Source organism: Drosophila sechellia, chromosome 3R, assembly GCF_004382195.2.
Source record: "Drosophila sechellia strain sech25 chromosome 3R, ASM438219v1, whole genome shotgun sequence".
Lineage (NCBI taxonomy): Eukaryota > Metazoa > Arthropoda > Insecta > Diptera > Drosophilidae > Drosophila > Drosophila sechellia.
In genome coordinates, this window is record NC_045952.1 from 12133490 (window position 1) to 12153889 (window position 20400).

At 46.8% G+C, this 20400-nt stretch overlaps 5 protein-coding genes across 5 annotated transcripts; 3 read left to right on the forward strand and 2 right to left on the reverse strand.

The window, feature by feature from the left end:
• Positions 1–1951: 1951 nt before the first annotated feature.
• On the forward strand, positions 1952–12679 carry LOC6616868 (cadherin-89D). The gene is made up of 12 exons (XM_032723621.1): positions 1952–2143; positions 4272–4591; positions 4713–5422; positions 5483–6443; positions 6517–6683; positions 6767–9877; positions 10255–10323; positions 10437–10673; positions 11332–11637; positions 11721–11876; positions 11973–12182; positions 12247–12679. The coding sequence occupies exons 1-12, from the start codon at positions 1987–1989 to the stop codon at positions 12569–12571; spliced, it is 6729 nt and encodes a 2242-aa protein (XP_032579512.1). The 5' UTR covers positions 1952–1986; the 3' UTR covers positions 12572–12679.
• A 414-nt stretch (positions 12680–13093) lies between these two features.
• On the forward strand, positions 13094–14620 carry LOC6616869 (derlin-2). Its single transcript, XM_002041169.2, has 3 exons — positions 13094–13441; positions 13524–14044; positions 14101–14620. The coding sequence occupies exons 1-3, from the start codon at positions 13355–13357 to the stop codon at positions 14276–14278; spliced, it is 786 nt and encodes a 261-aa protein (XP_002041205.1). The 5' UTR covers positions 13094–13354; the 3' UTR covers positions 14279–14620.
• A 246-nt stretch (positions 14621–14866) lies between these two features.
• Positions 14867–15472, forward strand: LOC6616870 (succinate dehydrogenase assembly factor 3, mitochondrial). The gene is made up of 3 exons (XM_002041170.2): positions 14867–15046; positions 15114–15223; positions 15279–15472. The coding sequence occupies exons 1-3, from the start codon at positions 14965–14967 to the stop codon at positions 15447–15449; spliced, it is 363 nt and encodes a 120-aa protein (XP_002041206.1). The 5' UTR covers positions 14867–14964; the 3' UTR covers positions 15450–15472.
• LOC6616871 (dihydrofolate reductase) lies at positions 15447–16151 on the reverse strand. Its single transcript, XM_002041171.2, has 2 exons — positions 15986–16151; positions 15447–15935 (listed from the first exon to the last, which is right to left on the reverse strand). The coding sequence occupies exons 1-2, from the start codon at positions 16063–16065 to the stop codon at positions 15467–15469; spliced, it is 549 nt and encodes a 182-aa protein (XP_002041207.1). The 5' UTR covers positions 16066–16151; the 3' UTR covers positions 15447–15466.
• Positions 16152–16273: 122 nt separating this feature from the next.
• On the reverse strand, positions 16274–20226 carry LOC6616872 (soluble guanylate cyclase 89Db). The gene is made up of 2 exons (XM_002041172.2): positions 19718–20226; positions 16274–18584 (listed from the first exon to the last, which is right to left on the reverse strand). Exon 2 carries the CDS (start codon positions 18506–18508, stop codon positions 16499–16501), a length of 2010 nt encoding a protein of 669 aa, XP_002041208.1. The 5' UTR covers positions 18509–18584; positions 19718–20226; the 3' UTR covers positions 16274–16498.
• Between the last annotated feature and the right edge of the window lie 174 nt (positions 20227–20400).

The following is a 20400-nucleotide window of genomic DNA, read 5'->3' on the forward strand; positions in this document are numbered from 1 at the left end:
TTTGCCATTTTCATACATTTTAAACTTAATAAATTTAAGTAGAGCAGGTGGTCTTGACTAAGCATTCGGTGTAATCTTGATTTTATCAAACAAAAATTGATGGACATAAACTCCATTGAATACATTTTTGTCGCTTTTGCTTGCGCGATCAGACGACGCATTTGTGAATTTTGATATGATATTTGTGAAATGCTTTTGTCACTTGACTAGCCATTGCGTAAACTGGAAATGAAAGTCGGAGCCAGCAAATCCCAAAAACTAGTTGAAATAGATTTGCAGTCAAAAAACATGAAATCGTTTATCTTTGCCACCAAACTGCAGATTATGATGTCTATAATTGATCATTAATTGCCATTGGCTTAGGCCAAAAAAAACAGAAAGTTACATAACGTGGGTAGTGTAAGGCAGCGGCTTAAAAAGAAAAGAAGGAATGTTAAATGCAAATGTACAATTTAATTTGTTATGTTTTGAAATCCCTTTAACCCAACGATGCATGCCCAATTTGCTGCTTGCCTCACTTCGAATCCAATGACTGATGTGTAATCTGATATGGCGGCTGAGCTGAACGATTAGCATATCGACTTACCCACCGTCTGTCTTCCTGCTTTCACTCGCCGACTTCTCGAACAGCCCTCGCTGATTAGCATTGATTCTTCCAGCGAAGAGCTGTGCCTAACCACAAGCGGGCCCAGAAACCAGGAGCATTCGCACGCGCCAATTTTCCAAGCCGCTGACTCGATCGGTTTGGTACACTGCAAGAGATACTTTCAACCTTTTTCTATCTTTCATATTAATTTTTTTGAAAGCGTTTAATTTACTTTCTATCGCACACTTTAGATTAGATACTTCCACTCAAAATTATAGTCCGACTTCTCTTAACAGTTATCTATTACTCTGTATTAGTAACAACTTTATGCACTTTTTAATTGATCTCTAAAAATGCTTACGATTTAACGCCTCATCTAGGATAATTTCCATTTTATTAGTTTAAATTGATTGAATATTATTAATACCACCTGGGCAACAACTTTTTTTCTCAGTGCATGGGCTTGCGTAGGTTGTTGTGGGCTGTCGGTCAGTCGCAGCTAGTGCTTTTGCTCCGACGCCGTTCGTCTCCACTCAGGTGTTATGTAAAGCTATTAAACCGCATAATGCAAACGCTGCTCAGTCTTTCAGCCTATCCGTCTTCTTTGGCCTTTCTTCGCGGCTGTCTTGTTAGCATTTTTCCACTGCCTATGGGCTCTCCCTTGGTTCTTTTGTTCTTGGCAGCGGCGCATCGGCTCAAACTTGGATATAAGCAAGAACCGTTAAGACGCTTTTATTGCAACTGCAGCGGTTTCCATTCGATTCATATTGGATCCACTGCGGATTAACACTATATTGTCCATATTGTGTCTGATTTTTGACTTGCTCACTCGGGCTTTCCATTGCGGCACCTTGGTCAACATCAACATCACCATCTCCATCTCCATCTCCATCTCCATCATGGGGCATCATCACCATCAAAAGTGCCTAGGGCTACCGGCCCCAGCGAACTGCATGTTTATGCTTTATGTTAATCACTTTTGTTGTTTATACTTTTACGGCTGGCTTTTGAGCTATTGGACCTTCCTTCCTTGTTTCTCGCTTTCTGGCTGGCTTTCATTCATCCACTGGGCCTGGCTTTTGTCTTTCAGTCAGCACGCAACGCACTGAAGAAATAACTAATAGTACATAGTAGCGCAACGGTTTCTGAGCGAGTCTACAGAGCCAAGGATACGCAGACCCAGTATTCAGTTGTTGTTGGCGGCACTCCACACCCCTGCCACATTTCACTCCCAGCGCTTTTCCTCAGCCACTTGTCGTGGCTTTTCTTGTTTTCTTGTGTGTGAAAAACTAGTCTCATCGCTAGTCTCGGCTTTCAGCCTGCAGTTGGAAAGATAGCTTCAGTTGGTCACGAGGTGTTAGCGTTGTCGGTTGTTTCGGTTGCAAGCGCGATGCGAGCGTATGGATAGTGAATCATATCCAAGGAAAAGTTCAGTGAAAATATCGCAAAAGAAGCAGGCCAGTCAGGATATGGCAGTCATATGTGTTTGGGCTATGCCCCTAGCAGTTTTTGGGCTAATCGCAATAGGCCAAGCTGCGAAAACGGGACAAGTGCAAGGCAAGTTGCAAGTGGTCAAAAGCCGTTATGGCCTTTTTAAGTTGGCGGGATATGTTCATAAATCTCCCGGCTAATGTGTGTGTCTCCAGCTCTCAATCTCTCTGCTTGAGTGCTAATGTGTGTTTGTTCGCGTAAATCAAGTGCTGGACGCTGTTTGTCGCCTAAGTCTTTCGTTTACTCGACCCCTTCCCCTTCGCATGCAACTTGTTTGGCTCGTTTGCAGACCGTTAAATAACCCAAATTTCGAATTTAAATGCTGGTGCGACAGCTTTTCCTCAGGCGCTGGCGTAAAATGTGCAAGGAAATCGATTTGTTTTTTTTAAGGCTATTATCTCCATGCTGCAAGCAACCTGTCAATTGGTTTATGCAATGCCTGACAGCTGACCCACTTTACCGTCCATCCATTCATCCATCTACTCCCGAACTGACCCATATCGGTAACCTGCTCCTCCACCTTCTTCCACCAGCCAAGTTAGTAAATCTCCGACCGCGACCTCCCCACCGTGAACTCAATAACCCGACTTGGGAACCCAAGTGTCGCTGGCGTAGTGAGTGTGTGGCAATGTTCTAATTAAAACTTAATTTGTTTGTGTTACTTGGAATGACCGCCTGAGCTTAATGTTCTAGATGATGGCTAAACTCGGAGCCAAGTATGAATGGGTAAAGTGTTGCTAGTCAACAAGTGCTAAAGCGTTCGGGCCGCATGTGAATGGTGGATATGAATTACATATAATTTCTGTTTTATGAGAACAATGGGAATGACATTTATGTTGTGGGAAATGAGTTGAAGAACCGTTACGAAAAGTCTTGAAAGTGTTAAGTGCAATCGGAATAGAACTGCATAATTAATTAATAGAATGTGACTCCATATGGATTTAATTTAACTGGAATATCACAAGAAAATGGCGAAGCGAATGGATAACAAGAAGGAACTTATTTTGGAATACATTGTTAATTATTTCATTATTTTGATAAAAAGAGGTTGTAAACATTGAATTATATAAAATAATTAGAAACTTGATAGCAATTATAGTTCCTGTGGCGCCTCACAATATTCAAGAGCACCTTTTTCCTATTTATTTTGTATTATTTTTAGTGAAACCCATTCGTTATTATTTTAATAAAAATCACAAATTCAACACTGATTAATAATTTCTTAGTCAAATTTCGGTTTCTGCTGCACATATCTGCCCAGGGAAACCCTGCAACGCAAACCGTTCACACCAAAGTGAGCCAGAAACTGCAAGTAAATAATAGAAATTGCAGCTCAAATTACAACTGCGGCAATAGCAAGAAGCAGCTACAGCGAAAATGGAATAAAACTAAGCCACAAATAAAACAATAAAACAGCAATGCCTACAACGACAAGGGAAGACCCACAAAGTCGCTGGCCGCAGTAGAAGATACTTGACGATGGCCAAGATTTCACTGCATCTGCATCTGAAAGCAACAATGATAATTTCCCGCTGCAGGAGATCTTCCGAAAAATAGTTATAAAAAAAAAAAATAAAAACAAGAAAGAAAATGAAGCGCGGAGAAATGTCAGCGAGTCAGACGACGATGTGGTGAGATTGTCTTCTTGTCACTCGGAACGCATTTGGCTGGGATGCCTATTGGGCCAAAAGCCAGCCGAGCCGTAGGCAAACAAAAAATGCTTAATTATGTCATGAGGGTGGGAACTAAGGCAGCAGAAAATAATTTGCACAGGCTGATTGCAGCCAGGCCGTGAGCAACATGGAGACCTCCATCTGAGATGGCGAGAATCCGAGACAGGGAGACAGCTGAATGCATGTGGAAAAGTGTTGCAACTGCACATGAAAACCGCAGCTGAATGGGCCACGCGACAAACGTAGAAAGTTTTTGGTTAGCTGGCGCCAGTTCTGCCACGCCCCCCTTTGCCACAAATGCCGCCCCTTGAGAGCCCCACAATTTGGTCCGCACGTCGCTGTGCGGTGATTTTCCAATTGTTTTTCCCGGGCACCTTTCCGTTTTCGGTTCTCAGAGTGTGCGAAAAAATTTGCATGCCCAAATAAAAAACAACAGCGACAATTTGTCAAAGTTTTACTTTTCTTCTACATGCCCCACACAACATATATAGTAATCTGTAATCTCGTGCCCCACTTTTCAGCCAGCTCCGGCAGTTGTGCGTTTCACACGCTCGACGGCGTCGCCGCCGAAAGCGAAGGTGTGCGCTTCATCCGACTGCGCGAAGACGCCCAGGTGGGCAAGGAGATCCTCCGGCTGCAGGCCTATCCACGCTCCACGGCCGCCCTCAAAGGCGCCGATGCCAGCGGAGACCACAAGTACTTCAACCTCACGGAGCACAATGCCACCACGCTGGTGGTCAGCCTGGCGCGCTCGCTGGAACGACTGGTGGACCGGGATGTGCCGCGGAACTTACTGAAGTTCCGGATACTGTGCGCAGGCAAGCAGGAGAAGCTCGAGGAGGTGGGTACTTCAGATGGGTTAGCACTGTATTTCAAATCTTCCATCCTCCATATTTTACAAAAATATTTTAAAAAGTGTTTTAATACATAGCTAACGCCCTTACTTTACTTTCTGCTTCCAGGGTAGCTATCTGTCCATCACTGTGTACATCGAAGATGTGAACGACAATGCACCGGAGTTCCTCAACGTACCCTACGTTGTGGATGTGGATGAGAACACCTCCATTGAGAGCATCATCTTTGAGGGAGTGCAGGCCTTCGATCGCGACAAGCCCAATACACCGAACTCCGAGGTGCACTTCAGTATGTCTACGGTGCCAGAGCAACTTTCGGCCGATGGAAGTCCATACTTTGCCCTCAAGAGTCCTCATCGGCCACTGTTGATTTTAAAGAGGGAGCTGGACTTTGATAATGGTATCAGGCAATTCAAGCTGCCGATATTCGCCTGGGATCGAGGCACTCCAGCCAACCAGGCCAATACCACGATCACGATAAACGTGCGAGATGTGGACGATTTGCCACCAAAGTTCACCGAAGGCGTCTATCGCACCAGGATCAATGAGTTCTATCCGATGACAGGGGTGCCCATAAGAATACCTCTATACTTTGCTCCACCCATAATGGCCTTCGATCAGGATTCGCTGAACGCTTCACTAGTTTATGACATTATTTCTGGTAATGAGCGACAGCTTTTCCGGGTGAATCCCCACAATGGAGTCATGTATCTGCAGAAGGAAATTGATCTGGAAGAGGAGAGTCTGCCGGGCAATACTTTTGTGCTTCAGCTAGAGGCACGACAAAAGGATAATCCCCTCAAGAAAGCTCTTGCACGGTTTGTAAAACAGTAATCAAATAGCAAATTTTTCTTTATTATCTGAATTATTATCAACAGCATCGAAGTGGAGGTTTTGGATCTGAATGACAATGTTCCTGAATTTGAGGCCGACTTTTACAATATTTCCATAGTGGAAAATCTACCCACTGGCTTTAGTGTACTACAGGTTAATGCTGTCGATCGGGATCAGGGCGAAAACTCGGAGTTCCTGTACAATCTAGTTGAGACCAAGGATGCGGCAGGTGCTTTTCGAATCGACTCCCGAACTGGATGGATTACAGTGCGTGACGATCGCCTACTAGATCGCGAACAGCGTAGATCTGTTCAGCTGAATGTGGAGGCCTTGGAGCGGAATCCTTCGTACCTGGATGATAAGCATCTGAAGAAACCAGGGCCAAGTAAAGTTCAAGTGGAAATCACGCTGCTAGACACGAACGACAACACGCCAAAGTTTGAGCATGGAAATCTTTACGAATTCAAGGTTCCCATTAACGCACCCACGGGCTATGTGATAGGTCAGGTGGTCGCCCACGATCCAGATGAGGGTCCAAATGGCCATTTGCTCTACGAACTGCAACGACCCAAGGGTAGTGGGTACATCCCATTTCGACTGGACAACAAGAATGGCACTATTTATGTGGGTGGACCACTTCGGAGGGGACGCATTGCAGTCTTCGTGGAGGCCACTGATCAGCCTACTAATCCCTCGGAGCGGCGATTCTCCTTAGCAGTGATCACCATTGAAGTGTATGCCACCATTGATGACCAGGCCATTGATTTCGTGGGTGCTCCATACGAGTTTTGGGTGGGAGCGAACACTCCGTTGGGGACCTCAGTGGGCCAAGTGCGAACCACTCTGATTTACGAAGGTGGCGATGAAATAATGTATGATCTTCTGCACACTTACTCGGAAGGGGTGCCTTTCGCCATCGAGGAGCGATCCGGCATTATCACTGTCATTCGGGAGTTATCTGATTTTAAACGGAAAGTCTACCAATTCGAAGCGGTGGCCAATTATGTAAGTTCACCTCATTATCATTGAAATCTTGGATTTCTGTGAGTTTCCATTATTGTTTGTTTAATGCTTTCAGCTATTTGCCAACTCCTCCCAGTCACTTGTCATGTCGCGAAGTTCATCTCCACTGACCACAATAGCCTCGCCCGCTGAACTCAGCGATGAAGGTGTACTCATCACCAATCTCACCATCCACATAGTCAACAAGCCGGAGCAAAAGGTGCCCTTAAGACCTGTCATAGAGTAAGTATTGTTTTTACTTTTATCAAATAATAATATTTTAATGTTTTCACCACTTAATTTTTTTGATATTTGCATAATTTCAGAGAGATCAACATGAACGTAATCAATTTCCACGTGGAGGAGAACGTTGTGGGTGGCATCATTGGACAGCTGCTGTACAAGAATGGCATCAATCTGGTCAACAACGAACTGGGAACTTACCGGGAAATGCCATCGGAGCCAACTGGTCGCAATCTCACCATGGGCAGTAGGTTCCGCAGCCGAAACAGGAGTCGCAGTTCCAAATCGAAGCGTCGATTGCCACGACGTCTGGTGGGCGATGCGAATATAAAGCTTCGCTACATCATTGCCAACCAGCAAGAGGTGGTGAACAAGATCTCCATCACGGAGGATGGCACCTTGCTCACCTTGACCGGACTGGATCGGGAGCAGCAGCCCAGCTACGAGCTAACTGTGATAGTGGAGTACAGCACTGGGCTGGTGAGTGGAGCTGGGATCTACCAGGTGAACATAAAGGTGGACGATGTCAACGACAATGCTCCGAAGTTCAATGCGCTTACCTATGTGGGTTTGATCAACGAAAACTGTGTTGTGGGCACGGAAATGTCCATGAATCATGCCATACTCATCCAGGATGCTGATGAGGGACCCAATGCCGAGTTTAGAGTACAACTCCAAGGCGACTATAGTGACGAGTTCAGCATAGAATACGTAAATGGAACATCCTCGGAAAACTCTACTCATCATAAAATGCCACCCACTACTGGGGCATTTAATATCTTCAACCTGACGGATCAATGGAACGATGAATTCAAATACCAGGAACTGCACACCACTTTTATGCAGACGAACTTTAAGCTCAGTTCGGGTCCGTATTTCCGTATCTCCTATACGGGAAAGAGGGGTTTGGATCGCGAGAAACAGCAGCTGTACAATCTGAAGATCATAGCCGCGGATACTGGTGGTCTCTCGGGATATGCCCATCTCACAATCCTAGTGGCAGATGTCAATGACAATGCTCCGATGTTTGAACGCATCTCCGTGTTCAAGGACTCGCGTTTGGAGATCCGTGAATACACCACCGATATGGAGATCTACTTCGTAGAGAGTTCAAGTGGAATGACAGCTCCTCAGGCAACGGCAGCCATGATGCTAGCCCCACCTCCATATCACATTCCCGGATCACCGAGATTCAATCTGGATAGAGAGAGATCCGTGGGTGCTGGACTGGGAGTGGTAGCTAGAGCTAAGTCACGGCGGAGAATGGTTCGTGCTTTGACAACCAAATGTCCTTTGTTTGCAATTTACGAGGATACTCCAGTGGGTACGAAAGTCCTCCAACTGAGCGCAAGTGATGAAGACTTCGGAAAGAACGCCCAACTGCACTACGAGCTCCAAGGGGAGCAGGTGGAACGGACACCCGGAATGCCCATGTTGCGGGTTCAGGGAGTGAAGTATTTTGCAATAGACAAACTCAGCGGGGAGCTGTCGGTCAACTATCCACTGTCGGCAAACATTGAAATTATGTTAAATCTGACAGTGACGGATATAGATGGTCTAAAGGATTCCACATGCCTGCGATTCACTGTGATGGATGTCAACAATCATGCGCCGACGTTTAAGAAGTCTTGGTATAGCTTCGATACCCCAGAAGGGGAGTATAAGGACAGTGTGCTGGGTCAGCTAACCGCCATAGACATGGACTTTGGAGAGAATGCCAATATAACGTATACACTCAGTGATTCCCATTTGCCATTTACCATCAAACCTGCCTCGGGAGTTCTGAAGATCAGCGGGCAGCTCGACCGGGAGCTAAAGGACAAGTACAGCTTCCAAGTGATAGCCACGGACAATGCCCCTGTGATGCAGCGTATGTCCAGCAGCGTGGATGTGGAAGTTAATGTCCTGGACGTCAACGATAATCGGCCGGAGTTCATTGGCTACGACGATCAAACGAAGGCGGTGAAGTTCATCCCAAGTGTGGCAGATCGCACGTTGATGTTGCCGGTGTATAAGGCATATCTGGATCGAAGTACTCAGCCGGGCACATTTGTGAGGCAACTCACGGCCATTGATAAGGATAATGTGGGCAATGGCAATGGACTGGTTTTGTACTCCATTCGTCATCAGGAAATGCAAGCACCACTCTTCCAAATCGATTCCAGGGATGGTACCATCTCCACAATATCCCGTATTAATGGCTATAATGACTATGAGCATCTGAATGTGTCTGTGATTGCCTCAGATGTGGGCAGTCCAGCTTTATCCGCCACAGCCGTTGTAATTGTGAATCTCCAGGGGCAGGCAGTTACGGATCCGCCAAAATCGACGCCCAAACCAGAACCTCCAGCAAATGTTACCGTATTCCAGCACGCCTATTATGAGGTTAAGCTCACGGAGAACAACGAAGCACCCATTGAGGTGATGCGCTTGAATCTAAGCGCTGGCCTTAATCCCGAGAACTACCGGTGGTCTCTGTGGCTGGAGGAGGGCTTGGATGAAACGGATGCCCATCCGCCGTTCGAATACGATGCCAAGAATATGCTGTTGTATGCCCTCAAGCCCTTCGATCGGGAGCACATATCCCGATACCAACTGAGGATTCGAGCGGATCGATTGAGTCGGGAAGCTAGAAACTACGCCAGGGTCTCGTACCCCGTGGTAGATGAACGAATAGAGGGTCTGTCGCTGAACGAGTGCCGAATTCTGGTCCACATTGCGGATGAAAACGATAATGCACCCAAGTTCCGAGGCAATGGACAACCGATTGTAGCGGTTCTACCGCAGAGCGCCAGCTTTGGATACCCCGTGACCCGAGTGGAGGCCAACGATCTGGATGAGGGGCTAAATGCCGAGATACGCTATCGACTTCTAAACGAGCCCTCTCGCTTGTTTGGCATCGATGAGCTATCGGGCAATATTCGCCTGCTTGGAGAACTTTCCCGCACCGAACACATCTACGGATTCGATGTGAAGGCCACGGATCGAATGGGTGCAGACGATGGCAGAAGTGGCATCGTCAACGTGTTCGTCTATATCATCGATGAGGCCAAGCAAGTGCGTCTGGTGGTGGCCGGAATGCCCGTCGAGGTGGAGCGTCGCATTGAGGGCCTAATGGAGGCACTCAGCGATGCCATTGGCAAGGATGTACGTGTCAGACTTTTGGAGCCGTATTCTGGAGGGCTGGAGCCTGCGTAAGTAACCTTATTATCCATTGTAGTTTTGATAAAACAATACTCCAATTAATTATAATCTGCCAGACCATAAACAGATTTATTTCTAATCAACGTCTTCATAAGATCACCACCAATTTAAATGGCAATGTGGATAGATAGTTAGATGCAGATTAATGAATCGATAACTTGACAACAATCCGTTCATGCTTTTGAACCAATTATTTTAAGTGCCAGATACAGATACAACTTATAGGTATTTCGCTACATTTTAAACTATCATACTTAATTAATATGTGCAGTTTTTGACCGCATTGCATAACATAATTGGCCATTAGTTGCAATCTAAACACTTCAGTGTCATCATCTAACAGGTTCTCTACCCTCTCCATTTGCAGCACCAATGCCTACATCTACGCCGTCGATCCGCACACGAATTCCATTATGGAAATGGAGCAACTGCAGGAGTAAGTTTTCCCCAGATTCCCCACACCGACTCCCTTCCCGCCCCGGGCTGCATCTAAAATCGATTGACCCAGAACTGTCATGCGAATTAATGGCCTTGAATTGCTTCTTTCAGCGCCCTGGCTGGCCTCCAACTGGACGCACTGCAACTGCAGCAGCAGAAACTCGACGGCGGCAAGCCCATGCCCCGCATCATCGAGCTGGCCGAGTTCGGACAGTTGGCCCGACCTGCACACGCCTCCGCGTCCAGTTTCATGGGAGGATTGGAGTTTGTGACGGTGGTTCTGCTTGCACTGATCAGCCTGGGTGCACTGATAGCCGCCTGCTGCTACGTGTGCATGCGCCAAAAACGGTATGAATGACGAGTGCACGAGTGTCATGCAAGTGCAACTGCAACCGAAAGACTGCTTACTACTGGGCGCTCATGTAGCTCATAGATGCATTTCATGTTAGCCATAGTTTTAGCCTAAGCTAAAGGCCCGATAATAAATCTTAAGTCAATTGCAAATGTTGTTGTTGCTGCCGCTGCTGCTGCTGTTGGTGTGTTTGTTGCTGCTGCTGCTACTGCTAATGGCCATGATCGTGGCCAAGTTGCTTGATGCCACTGAGCCTCTGCATAAACCGGCTGGCATTGGGCCTTTCCTGTCCGATTAAATTATAACGGTAAAAAGCAACAAACACAACATCAAATGCAACAATGCAGCAATAGCAACATGAGGCAATTAGATGAAGATCGTGTGACATCGCTGCAACTGCATCCCAAATGGGAAAGCCAATCAAATGGGATGTCATCTCATCAGCTCAGCTCATCCTGCACAGAGAAAAATGAATGATATGTTCGAAGCAATACTATGAGTTAGTTACACTGAAAGAAACTACGATCAGGTTTAAGATCGACCATTTTAACTATAAATTTACATAGGGAAAGTATACTAGAGCTTAATGATGATTTAAGTCATTTATATAAGCTGTCCAAAACTTCTACAATTTCTTCCCATGTCTCATTGCAGACGTCTCTGGTCGCAGCGTGATTTCTCCGCCTCCGATGCCGGTCTCACCTATACCATCGCAGGCATCGGATCTGATCGTGGCCAGAAGCAGCGCCGTCAGCGGCAGCAGCGGCATACACAGCGCTGCAGCAAGGGCAGCACCGGCAGCCAACGACCCACCAGTGCCTTCATGCCCGAGTCCGTCTGCTCCTCCGCCCAAACGCAGTCTACGGCCACCGCCACCGAGAAACTGGAGCAGCAGCTGCACCATCACCACCAGCAGCAGGCGATGGCCACGCAGCAGCAGCATCATCAGTACCTGAACGAGTGAGTGAATGGCCATGGCCCAGACCGCGTCTAGTCAAACGTGTTTCCATTCTGGACACTAATTGCCATCATCCCCGACACAGGCAACAGCGACAGCAGCAGCGCGAGTACATAGACGTTCCTCTTCCCAAGTCCATTGCCAAGGCTGTGGCGGCGACGAGTGGGGTCGATGGAGCTGTGGGCGTCGGGAGCACTCCGTTCGTGCTCAAGTACAATGCCTGTCAGCCCGTTAACAATCTGTAAGTCTATACAATATATTTAATATGGTTTCAAATTTGGCACAATTGTTATGAGCTAGACCTAACACACTAAACTGGATTCCCTTATCCCAACAGTAACAATTATGAAACATCGCTGTTCTCACTCCACTCGACGGGCCAGGACTCCGGTGTGGAGTTCCTGAGCAGCCGCGAGCTGTACGAGACCTCGCCGGATTCCTTTCAGCACGGTGGCTCCAAGCGCGGCAACAACACGGAAGTTCTATGCCCCAGACATGCGAAGGCCCACTTGGAGCTGCGTCAGCCGCATCCAAATACGGACAGCAGGTGGGTGGAAGAGTGACCTTCAGTCCGGATTGCCTCCATAATATATGAAATCCCTTTGCAACAGTGACACCTATGAGGACTCGCTAAAGACGGACGAGCCACTGGTGGCGCACAACTGTCGCAGTGCCAACTGTGAGCACCGCCAACACCAGCAGCACCCCAGTCACCATCCCCACTACCAGAACACGCGGTTCGAGAAGCGCTCCTGCGTGCGCCACTCCTTCTCCGGGGTCAAGGACGACCTCATGCAGCAGTCGCCGCAGATTTCACTGCGCCCCCGAGGCCACGCCCTCCGCAACTCGATGAATGACCTGGAGCAGCGGCTCCACAACCTGGAGCAGTCTTTTCGCCGCCCGCTCGAATTTAGCAAATCAAATTCATTGTTTTAGTTCATTTCTTAGCTAGACAAAACGCAGTGCAATTTTTAGTTTAGTCAACATAGAATAGACTTTAGATATTAAGAAACAAGTGCAATAAATTTGAGAGATGTTACAATTAATATTGCCTACAATTCTGAAAAAGAAACTGATATATTTGAAATCCGGGAAAAACAATTGAGCAGTAGAAAAGCTTGAAAGAAAAGTTCAAATCGAGAGAAAAGTCTACGAGCATTGAGCTTTGATTATCTTCCAGTATAAACCCATCGAAGTTAGTATATAGATATAGAAATATATTATATTATAGAAATACACTCTGATCATATACTAGCTTATGGATTTGAAAGGTAAAATCATATTGAACTTATTATCTGTTATTATTAATATTATTTCCAATCAGTTTAAGACTAGGATGGATTACTAGTCGCTGGGCGACACAACCTGAAGTTCATCTTTCTATTGAACAAATGAATAAAATTATATTCAAGCTTCGTGTCACGACTAAGACTTATCGATATCTGGCGCCAGTGTCACTAGTATTTGGACCATCACTAACCTTGGTCATAAAAATAAAAGCTAGCGTTCCATTTATTTTTCCCGAGCGCTGTTCCCAATCCATTAACACGTCTCAATCCTGGGAATGCACAACAACCGGTGAGGCGACTACCAAAAACAGATAGTCCGCCGCTGGGTGTGGGTGAATAAACAGTGTAGAAGCAAAGAGTCCAAAGGATACAACCGCAACCCACTTGCCAAACTGCACACTTTGAGTCCAACGTTCGAGGAGGAGCCGCCATGAATGCCCTGCGGCAGTTCTACCTGGAGATTCCGGTGGTCACACGGGCCTACACCACGGTCTGCGTGCTGACCACCTTGGCGGTGGTAAGTGCATCCCAGAATGCGTTCTAAATCATGGATGACGTGTACGTGTATTATCTTGGATTATAATTTGCCAACTTTCAAGCACCTTGATCTGGTGTCGCCGCTGCAGCTCTACTTCAATCCCACGCTGATCGTGCGCAAGTTCCAGATCTGGCGCTTGGCCACCACATTCCTGTACTTTGGCACTATAGGCATCAGCTTCTTTTTCAATATGGTGTTTACATATCGCTATTGTCGTATGCTGGAGGACGGCTCTTTCCGCGGACGCAGCTCCGACTTTGTCATGATGTTCATCTTTGGCGGCGTGCTAATGACCTTCTTCGGAATCTTCGTCAACCTGTTGTTCCTGGGCCAGGCCTTCACATTAATGCTGGTCTATGTGTGGTCACGACGCAATCCACTGGTGCCAATGAATTTCTTCGGGGTGCTCAACTTCCAGGCGCCGTACCTGCCGTGGGTGCTCCTCTGCTGCTCCATGATTCTGGGAAACACCGTGTGGGTGGATGTCATCGGCATGGGTGTTGGCCACATCTACTACGTGCTGGAGGACGTCTATCCCACACTGTCCAACGGCTACAGACTGATCAAAACCCCCTACTTTTTGTGAGTTCAATTCGAATTGGTATATAACTTTTGCAATAACGACTTTTTGTCATTAGGAAACGTCTCTTCAATGAGCACATCGAACGCAACTTCCAGGCGGCTGCTGAGGATCGACCTGGCGGTTTTCCTTGGGGCGGCGAGGGTCAGCCCCTGCTACCGGAAGACATTGCGGCTGATGGACAGGATGAGGAGCCAGCGAATCCAGCGGCGCCTGTTGCTGCCGCGCCGCAATAGCAAAACTAGAAAATTGTTAAACGTTCTTCTGTTCAAAACGACGACGATGACAACAATGTTGTGTACCCTCCGCCACCTTCTGTTTGGTGCTTGGTGTAATTAGGCGTATAGTATTGAGAGAAAGGCGTGCAATAGTTAGCCAAAGTTGGTGCAGAGCGTGTGTGAATGTCATTTATTGGTTAGTTTTCTGATGCAGAGCCCATTTTCCATCCGAGATATTCTTTAATTTATAATTTTTATAATTTACCCCCAAGGGATGAATCCACGACAGATTGAACCTACACTGCACATGTGATTATATATATACAAACATGCCACAAATAAATCATTATGTAAAAAGAACTCTGCAGTTTTAAAATGCATGAAATCGCTTCGGGATCGATAATGTCAATGCAGTCTCCAATCACCATTTGTTGGTACAGGGGGACAGAGTTAGTTGATTTGGTTTGCGGAAGTATGGCTCTATTCGAAGTGCCTAACTTAAATATAGTATAAAAATAGCATTGAACTTTTTAAGGTGGCACTTCAAAGGCGCGCCAAACTTTTGATACGTTGCCACCTGCCAACTCAATTTGACGTTAGCCAACACTGGCTGCTACAAAACAGTTGTTATTCGCTCATATTTATTTTTTAGCCGGCTGCTTAATAGTATAGTATTAGCATGTTATATATGATTTAAACTCAGGATGTCTAGAATTTTGATTAGCCAACTGACACACCCGCAGCGCGTCCGACTGCTGTACAAAACAATCTTGCGACTGCACAGAGGTACGATGAAAGATTCCCTATTACTATAAATTGCATGCATTTCAAATAAGTCGTCTGTACTCCGTAGGACTTCCAGCCGAACTACGTGCCCTGGGCGATAACTATGTGCGGGACGAGTTCCGGCGACACCTCAAGTGCAATCCCATGGAGGCACAGCTCTTTATGACAGAGTGGGCCGTACGTTTTACGTAATAAACAAAAAGCGCCATACTAAGCAAATCTCTTATTGCAGCGATATGCGTCCACAATCACCCAACAACTAGGGATTCGGGGCAAGCCCAAGGGAGAGCTGGGCGAAGAGATTGACCCCAAGACTGTGGAAATGCTGAAAGACGACCAAGCAGTCCAACTATACGAGCTGATGCTGGCGGCCAAGGGAGTAGAAGATGAGCAAGGCAAATAAATTAGTGGATTATTTTATTATGACTGTTTCTCCAAAACCTTGTACTCGAATTTGATGCCATTCTCCTCCTGCACACCCAGTGGCATGTCGGAATCAGGCGCGACCTCTCGAAAGCTGTCAGGGATCGCGGGGAAAAAGGTGTCGCAATCGAACTTCTGCATTATTTTGGTAATGTACAGACGGTGACATCTTGGCGAGGCCATGGCCTCCTCGTAGACTCCACTACCGCCCACAATCCAAATGTTCTCCACTTCGTTCTGCTCCTGGAGGATCTTCATGGCCGTCTCGAGATTGGGGCACAAGAGTACTCCCTTGGGCAAATCACTCTCCTGAAGTGTGGTGCTCAGCACTATGTTCAGCCTATCGGGAAGAGGCCTCTTGCTTTCCGGCACTCCGAAGTAGGTTTTCCTGCCCATCACAACGGCATTGTGCTTGGTGGGATCACTTGTTCGCTTGGTGGTGCGGCTGAAGTACTTCAGTTCAGATCTGCGGGTACGAAACCTTTAGCTGCGGTGCAATCCTTGTTACCAACTCACTTAATGCGCCATGGTAGATCGCCTTTGATGCCGATTCCGAAATTCTCGCAAACTGCCACAATTAAATTAAAGCGAAGCATCCTTAATCCTTACTGAGAAGTTTATTTATTTTTATAAACTTGAAAATTATCTTCCGAGCTATACAATCAAAACAGCTGATCAAGGCAACGCTGGAACCGATTTCGATCGCATCGATTACTTACATATTATCGAAAGGGACACTCTTATAACGATCTTAGTCAGATTACAGGTTGGTTGCGACCCATTCCCACGTAAACAGTATTTATATTACTCAATGTGTATTGAATTTATTTTTCTATTAATCCACTTTTATTTTACAGGGGTTTCGTTTACTTTTACCAAAAGGTCCTGTGCCAAAATATTAGATATAAGAGTTTTTCGAGCCTGATTATTTCCAAAAGGTTACAAATATGTTTTTTATATTTCAATACCATAGGGGTGATATTTTTGAGTTGTTCCGCTGGATTATCGAAGACAAACATATCTCCAGTTTTACTCTGGTCCCTCCAAAAGCCAGTAGGTCTCCATCTCGCCCTTGCCCTTGACCTTGACGAATCCTCGCGCTTCAACCTTATAGCCTACCTTTTGCACCTTCAGCGCTGTGTAGTTGGACAGCTGGATCATCCAGGGATCGCTGCTGCTCTCCATTCGCGAGGCGGTGTTAACGGTGTCTCCAAAGAGGCAGTATCGAGGAACCTTCATCCCAACCACTCCGGCGACGACGGGTCCCGAGTTGATGCCCACCCGTATAGCCACTCCGGGAAGTGCATGGGCTTTGACCTTCTTCATCACCGTCAAGGCCAAGTCGCAGGCGTGCTCGGCGTGAAGGGGATTCACGTCAGGCGCTCCCGAAACAGCCATGTAAACCATGCCCACAGTCTCCACTTTGTAAACGAACGGGGAAATGATCTCTTCATCCAATGCCGAAAACACTTTGTTTAAGGTGGTCACCGCCTGCATGGCATCCTGGATGTTGTTGGACCCACTGTCATAGCTATTCATCACCTCGATAAAGATGACGGATACCTCCTCGAAACTCTGACACACGTGCTCCTCGCTCTTCCTCATTCGCTCGGCAATGGGTCGCGGAATCATGGAGTACAGTAGCTCATCTCCCTGCCTTTTCCAGGAATCTGCCAGTTCCAGCGACTTTTCCAGCTCATCCGATCGCTGCTCCTCCTTCTCGAACATGATCTCCAGCTTGGAGCAGTGCTGCCATCCCGCCATCACAAGCTCTCTACTCAGACCATGCGGATTAAGATCGTTCAAATAGAGACCGATTCCATGCAGCTCATCGAGATTTTCTATTAGAGGACTGCACAGGAAGATCAGCGAGTCCACATCTTTGATATAGAACATTTGACCCTTCAACAGGATGGATCGGAGGCCCACCGAATGGCGTCTCTGTCCCGTGGCGGGATCGATTTCGTCCTTGGAGGTGGCAGCTGCAGCTGCCTCTTCCTTGGCGTTCTCCGCACTGAACTCCTTGGCACTGGCCAAAGCCATGGCCTGCGCCTCGTTCAGGCTGCTGGCTTCATCAAAGTTTTCAAAGTCAAAGTTCAAGGCCGCATCATAAGCGGCACGGTTGTGACCGGTGCGGATGAGCTCGAACTCGAAGAGTACCGTTCGCATCTGCAGAATGGTCTCCCATTGGATTTGAGTGTCCTTGGGACGGCGGCACTTAAACCGCTCCAATATGTGACTGCCAATGAAGGTCTTTGGGTTCACCCCAGGATTATGCAGAATCCACGTCTCGACAATCTTCTCGCCCGCAAGTGTAATTTTCATGTCGTGATCCAGCACAATGGTGAAGGGAAACAGTTCGAGGAACACATTCAGGTCCACCGACGGCATCTTGAGCTGCGAAGGATGAGCAATGACATTGACCCGCTTGGCCATATAATCACGATTATCGAAGTCCAGCCGATACTTTACAATCACGGTCAGAGGACCCTCCGTAAGCTTGATGGGACCGGCTGTGCCACCGCAGATGTCATTTTGGCTCTCCAGGACGTAGGCAGTCATGTCTAGGCCATAGAACTCCTTGGCCACCTCGGTCATCTGGCCAATCAGGTACTTGGACATGCCAGTTCGGCCGCTGCGGTACAGGATCACAGCCCCATCGTCATCCATGTTGGTCAACTGCATGCTGGGCGACTTCATCTTGGGATAGGTGAAGCGCATCTGCACGTGGATGTTGTCGATGGACTGCAGGAAGTCGCAAAAGTATCGACCAGTGGAGCGGATCATCTTGTCGTAGCCAAAGTTGCTGAAGAACCGCACAAAACAGCGCCCGAAGAAGTTCATGCAGAAGTCGAAGGACTCGCCCGTGCTGGCGGACAGGGCTGCCGCAAAGTCCGGCATCAGCTTGTCCGGATAGATCTGATGCGTCTTGAAGCTCTGGTGCTTGCAGTCGACAATCTGACAGACCTTCCGCCAGGTCTCCATGCCGTACTCCTGCTGGATGTAGTGCTGCACGCTCTCGTACAGCATTCCGTACATGATGGGGCAGGATGTGAATGTCCTTGGTCCTGTGAAGTCCTGCCTATCGTCGAAATTGCCTTCGTAAAAGTTTATCCTGTAACGAAACAAAGTTGGCAGTCACATAATCAGGGGTGAGGTTAGACAAAGTTTTTCCATCGCTCTGAGCTGGTAATTAGGTAAACTGTGTTCGTACCCCGGAGGATTTGGGGCAATTTCGTTGCGTTGGGTCAGGGATTAGGACAACAAACTCGTACGCAACTCAAGTGATTTATAGTAGGTTAGGAAAAAATCTTGCGCGAATTTAGTTTTTAGTAACTACTTAGGGGGAAAGTAAAATTGTACCCAGTCACTCTTCTTATGAGTGAAATCTATTTCCTATTTTTAGAGACATGCATTTAAAATCCATTTAACAAGTAATTAATGTGAGGTGACATATGTATGTTTTAGCCGTCAGAGGATATCCTCTTATCTAGCCGTCAACAACATCGAAGGAAAACCAGCTTTTTAGCATTTGATTTATTGCCCCGACAGTTTAATTTGAGTTCATGTGGCAGACACGCGGAGGCAATCCTCCTACTTACCACCTCAAGGTCCTTGAAGCCTGTCACGTTCTTGGCGAAAGGAACATAGCTCATTGTACTTAACTTATTTCCGTTTCCTATTGCCGGTAATTCGCTGGTGGCAATGCCGGTTTTTCATTTTTTTTCTACTCAGACTAACTAACTGAGCAATAAATTCTCGAACATCTTTCCCGAGTTTGAGTGTATTTAATTTTGACAAAAACATGCAAATTTCCGACAAGTCCAAGGTCGTAAAACGTGGATAAAAATGCTGTTTGAATATGCTAACGTTTGATTAATGGTTAGGGAATCCACATAGTCAAAATAAACATAAAGGCAATGCTTAACTTCTGCTCCTTTATACTTAAGTTAGATTTAATCGCTCGTAATTTATGGTAGCTAGAAAGTGGCAGGGAGAACCCTAATCTATATAAATTGATAAATAATGGATTGGATGCTAAAGTTAAATGGACTATGGTGTAATAATTTGTGGCCAACTCAATTGCTACTTTAACTATAAGTTTTACCTCTGTTTCTCATATTGCTTCCTAATCCTTTAAAGAACTGCCTTCTTCGGATGTATGAAAATCCCCTTATTTCTCTTTATATATCTTTTTGATTAGTGAACCGTGAAATTATCTTATTATATCCCCGGCAATCCCTTCACCTTATATTGCGTTCCGCCTAGTTCCAATCCAGATGATGAATCACATGAAGTTCTATAGCATCGGAGCCGCTTGTCGTTTGTCTGTGCCTCAGAAAGAGTTTTAATTATATCCACGCGGCATTTGCCAGTCGCTTATTTATAATTTAAGGAAGGCATATACGCCTGCACACGCACAGCATCCCCGGATGCGTAAAGTCGGGGTACATATATATACGCGCACTCCACGGCGAACTCTCACTTTTCCGGACTCCGTGTTGCGTCGTCGGCAGTTGCTATTGTTACACTAAATTTGTTTTGCCGCCTGTCGCTGCTTCCTTGGCTTCTGGCTGCCTGATTTGCTTTTGCTTCATGATTTCCTCTGACGGACGAGCTTCGTGAGTCTGTCGGCTCTTTGGCATCCGTCGGTTCCGTCGGTTTCCCCTGGAGCTTTCCCTTTTAGCCGGGACGATGTCGGTCGACTGAAGCGTGCCTCTGTGGCGGTCAGGCCTTTTATAGCCCACCCACTAGCCAAGTTGCAGTTGGAGCTGTATTTCCGGCCCACTTAGGACCTACGTGCCTGCGCCTCGACACGCACTTCTCTGTTTGACCATCGTGATCATCATCATCATCATCGGTATTATTACAGACCAGGAACATCGGCAGTCAATGCTCTTTGCCACAATTGCCACTTTCACTCCTTCCGA

Bases quoted from the DNA above. Each gene is read 5' to 3' on its own strand.
- LOC6616871 (XM_002041171.2), bottom strand. From the start codon at position 16,065: ATGCTTCGCTTTAATTTAATTGTGGCAGTTTGCGAGAATTTCGGAATC. The intron at 15,936-15,985 runs GTGAGTTGGTAA...TCGTACCCGCAG, and splicing joins GATCTACCATGGCGCATTAA to ATCTGAACTGAAGTACTTCA.
- LOC6616868 (XM_032723621.1), top strand. From the start codon at position 1,987: ATGGATAGTGAATCATATCCAAGGAAAAGTTCAGTGAAAATATCGCAA. The intron at 2,144-4,271 runs GCAAGTTGCAAG...CCCACTTTTCAG, and splicing joins GAAAACGGGACAAGTGCAAG to CCAGCTCCGGCAGTTGTGCG. The intron at 10,674-11,331 runs GTATGAATGACG...GTCTCATTGCAG, and splicing joins GTGTGCATGCGCCAAAAACG to ACGTCTCTGGTCGCAGCGTG.
- LOC6616872 (XM_002041172.2), bottom strand. From the start codon at position 18,508: ATGTACGGAATGCTGTACGAGAGCGTGCAGCACTACATCCAGCAGGAG.
- LOC6616870 (XM_002041170.2), top strand. From the start codon at position 14,965: ATGTCTAGAATTTTGATTAGCCAACTGACACACCCGCAGCGCGTCCGA. The intron at 15,047-15,113 runs GTACGATGAAAG...TGTACTCCGTAG, and splicing joins AATCTTGCGACTGCACAGAG to GACTTCCAGCCGAACTACGT. The intron at 15,224-15,278 runs GTACGTTTTACG...CTCTTATTGCAG, and splicing joins TCTTTATGACAGAGTGGGCC to CGATATGCGTCCACAATCAC.
- LOC6616869 (XM_002041169.2), top strand. From the start codon at position 13,355: ATGAATGCCCTGCGGCAGTTCTACCTGGAGATTCCGGTGGTCACACGG. The intron at 13,442-13,523 runs GTAAGTGCATCC...CCAACTTTCAAG, and splicing joins TGCTGACCACCTTGGCGGTG to CACCTTGATCTGGTGTCGCC. The intron at 14,045-14,100 runs GTGAGTTCAATT...TTTTGTCATTAG, and splicing joins ATCAAAACCCCCTACTTTTT to GAAACGTCTCTTCAATGAGC.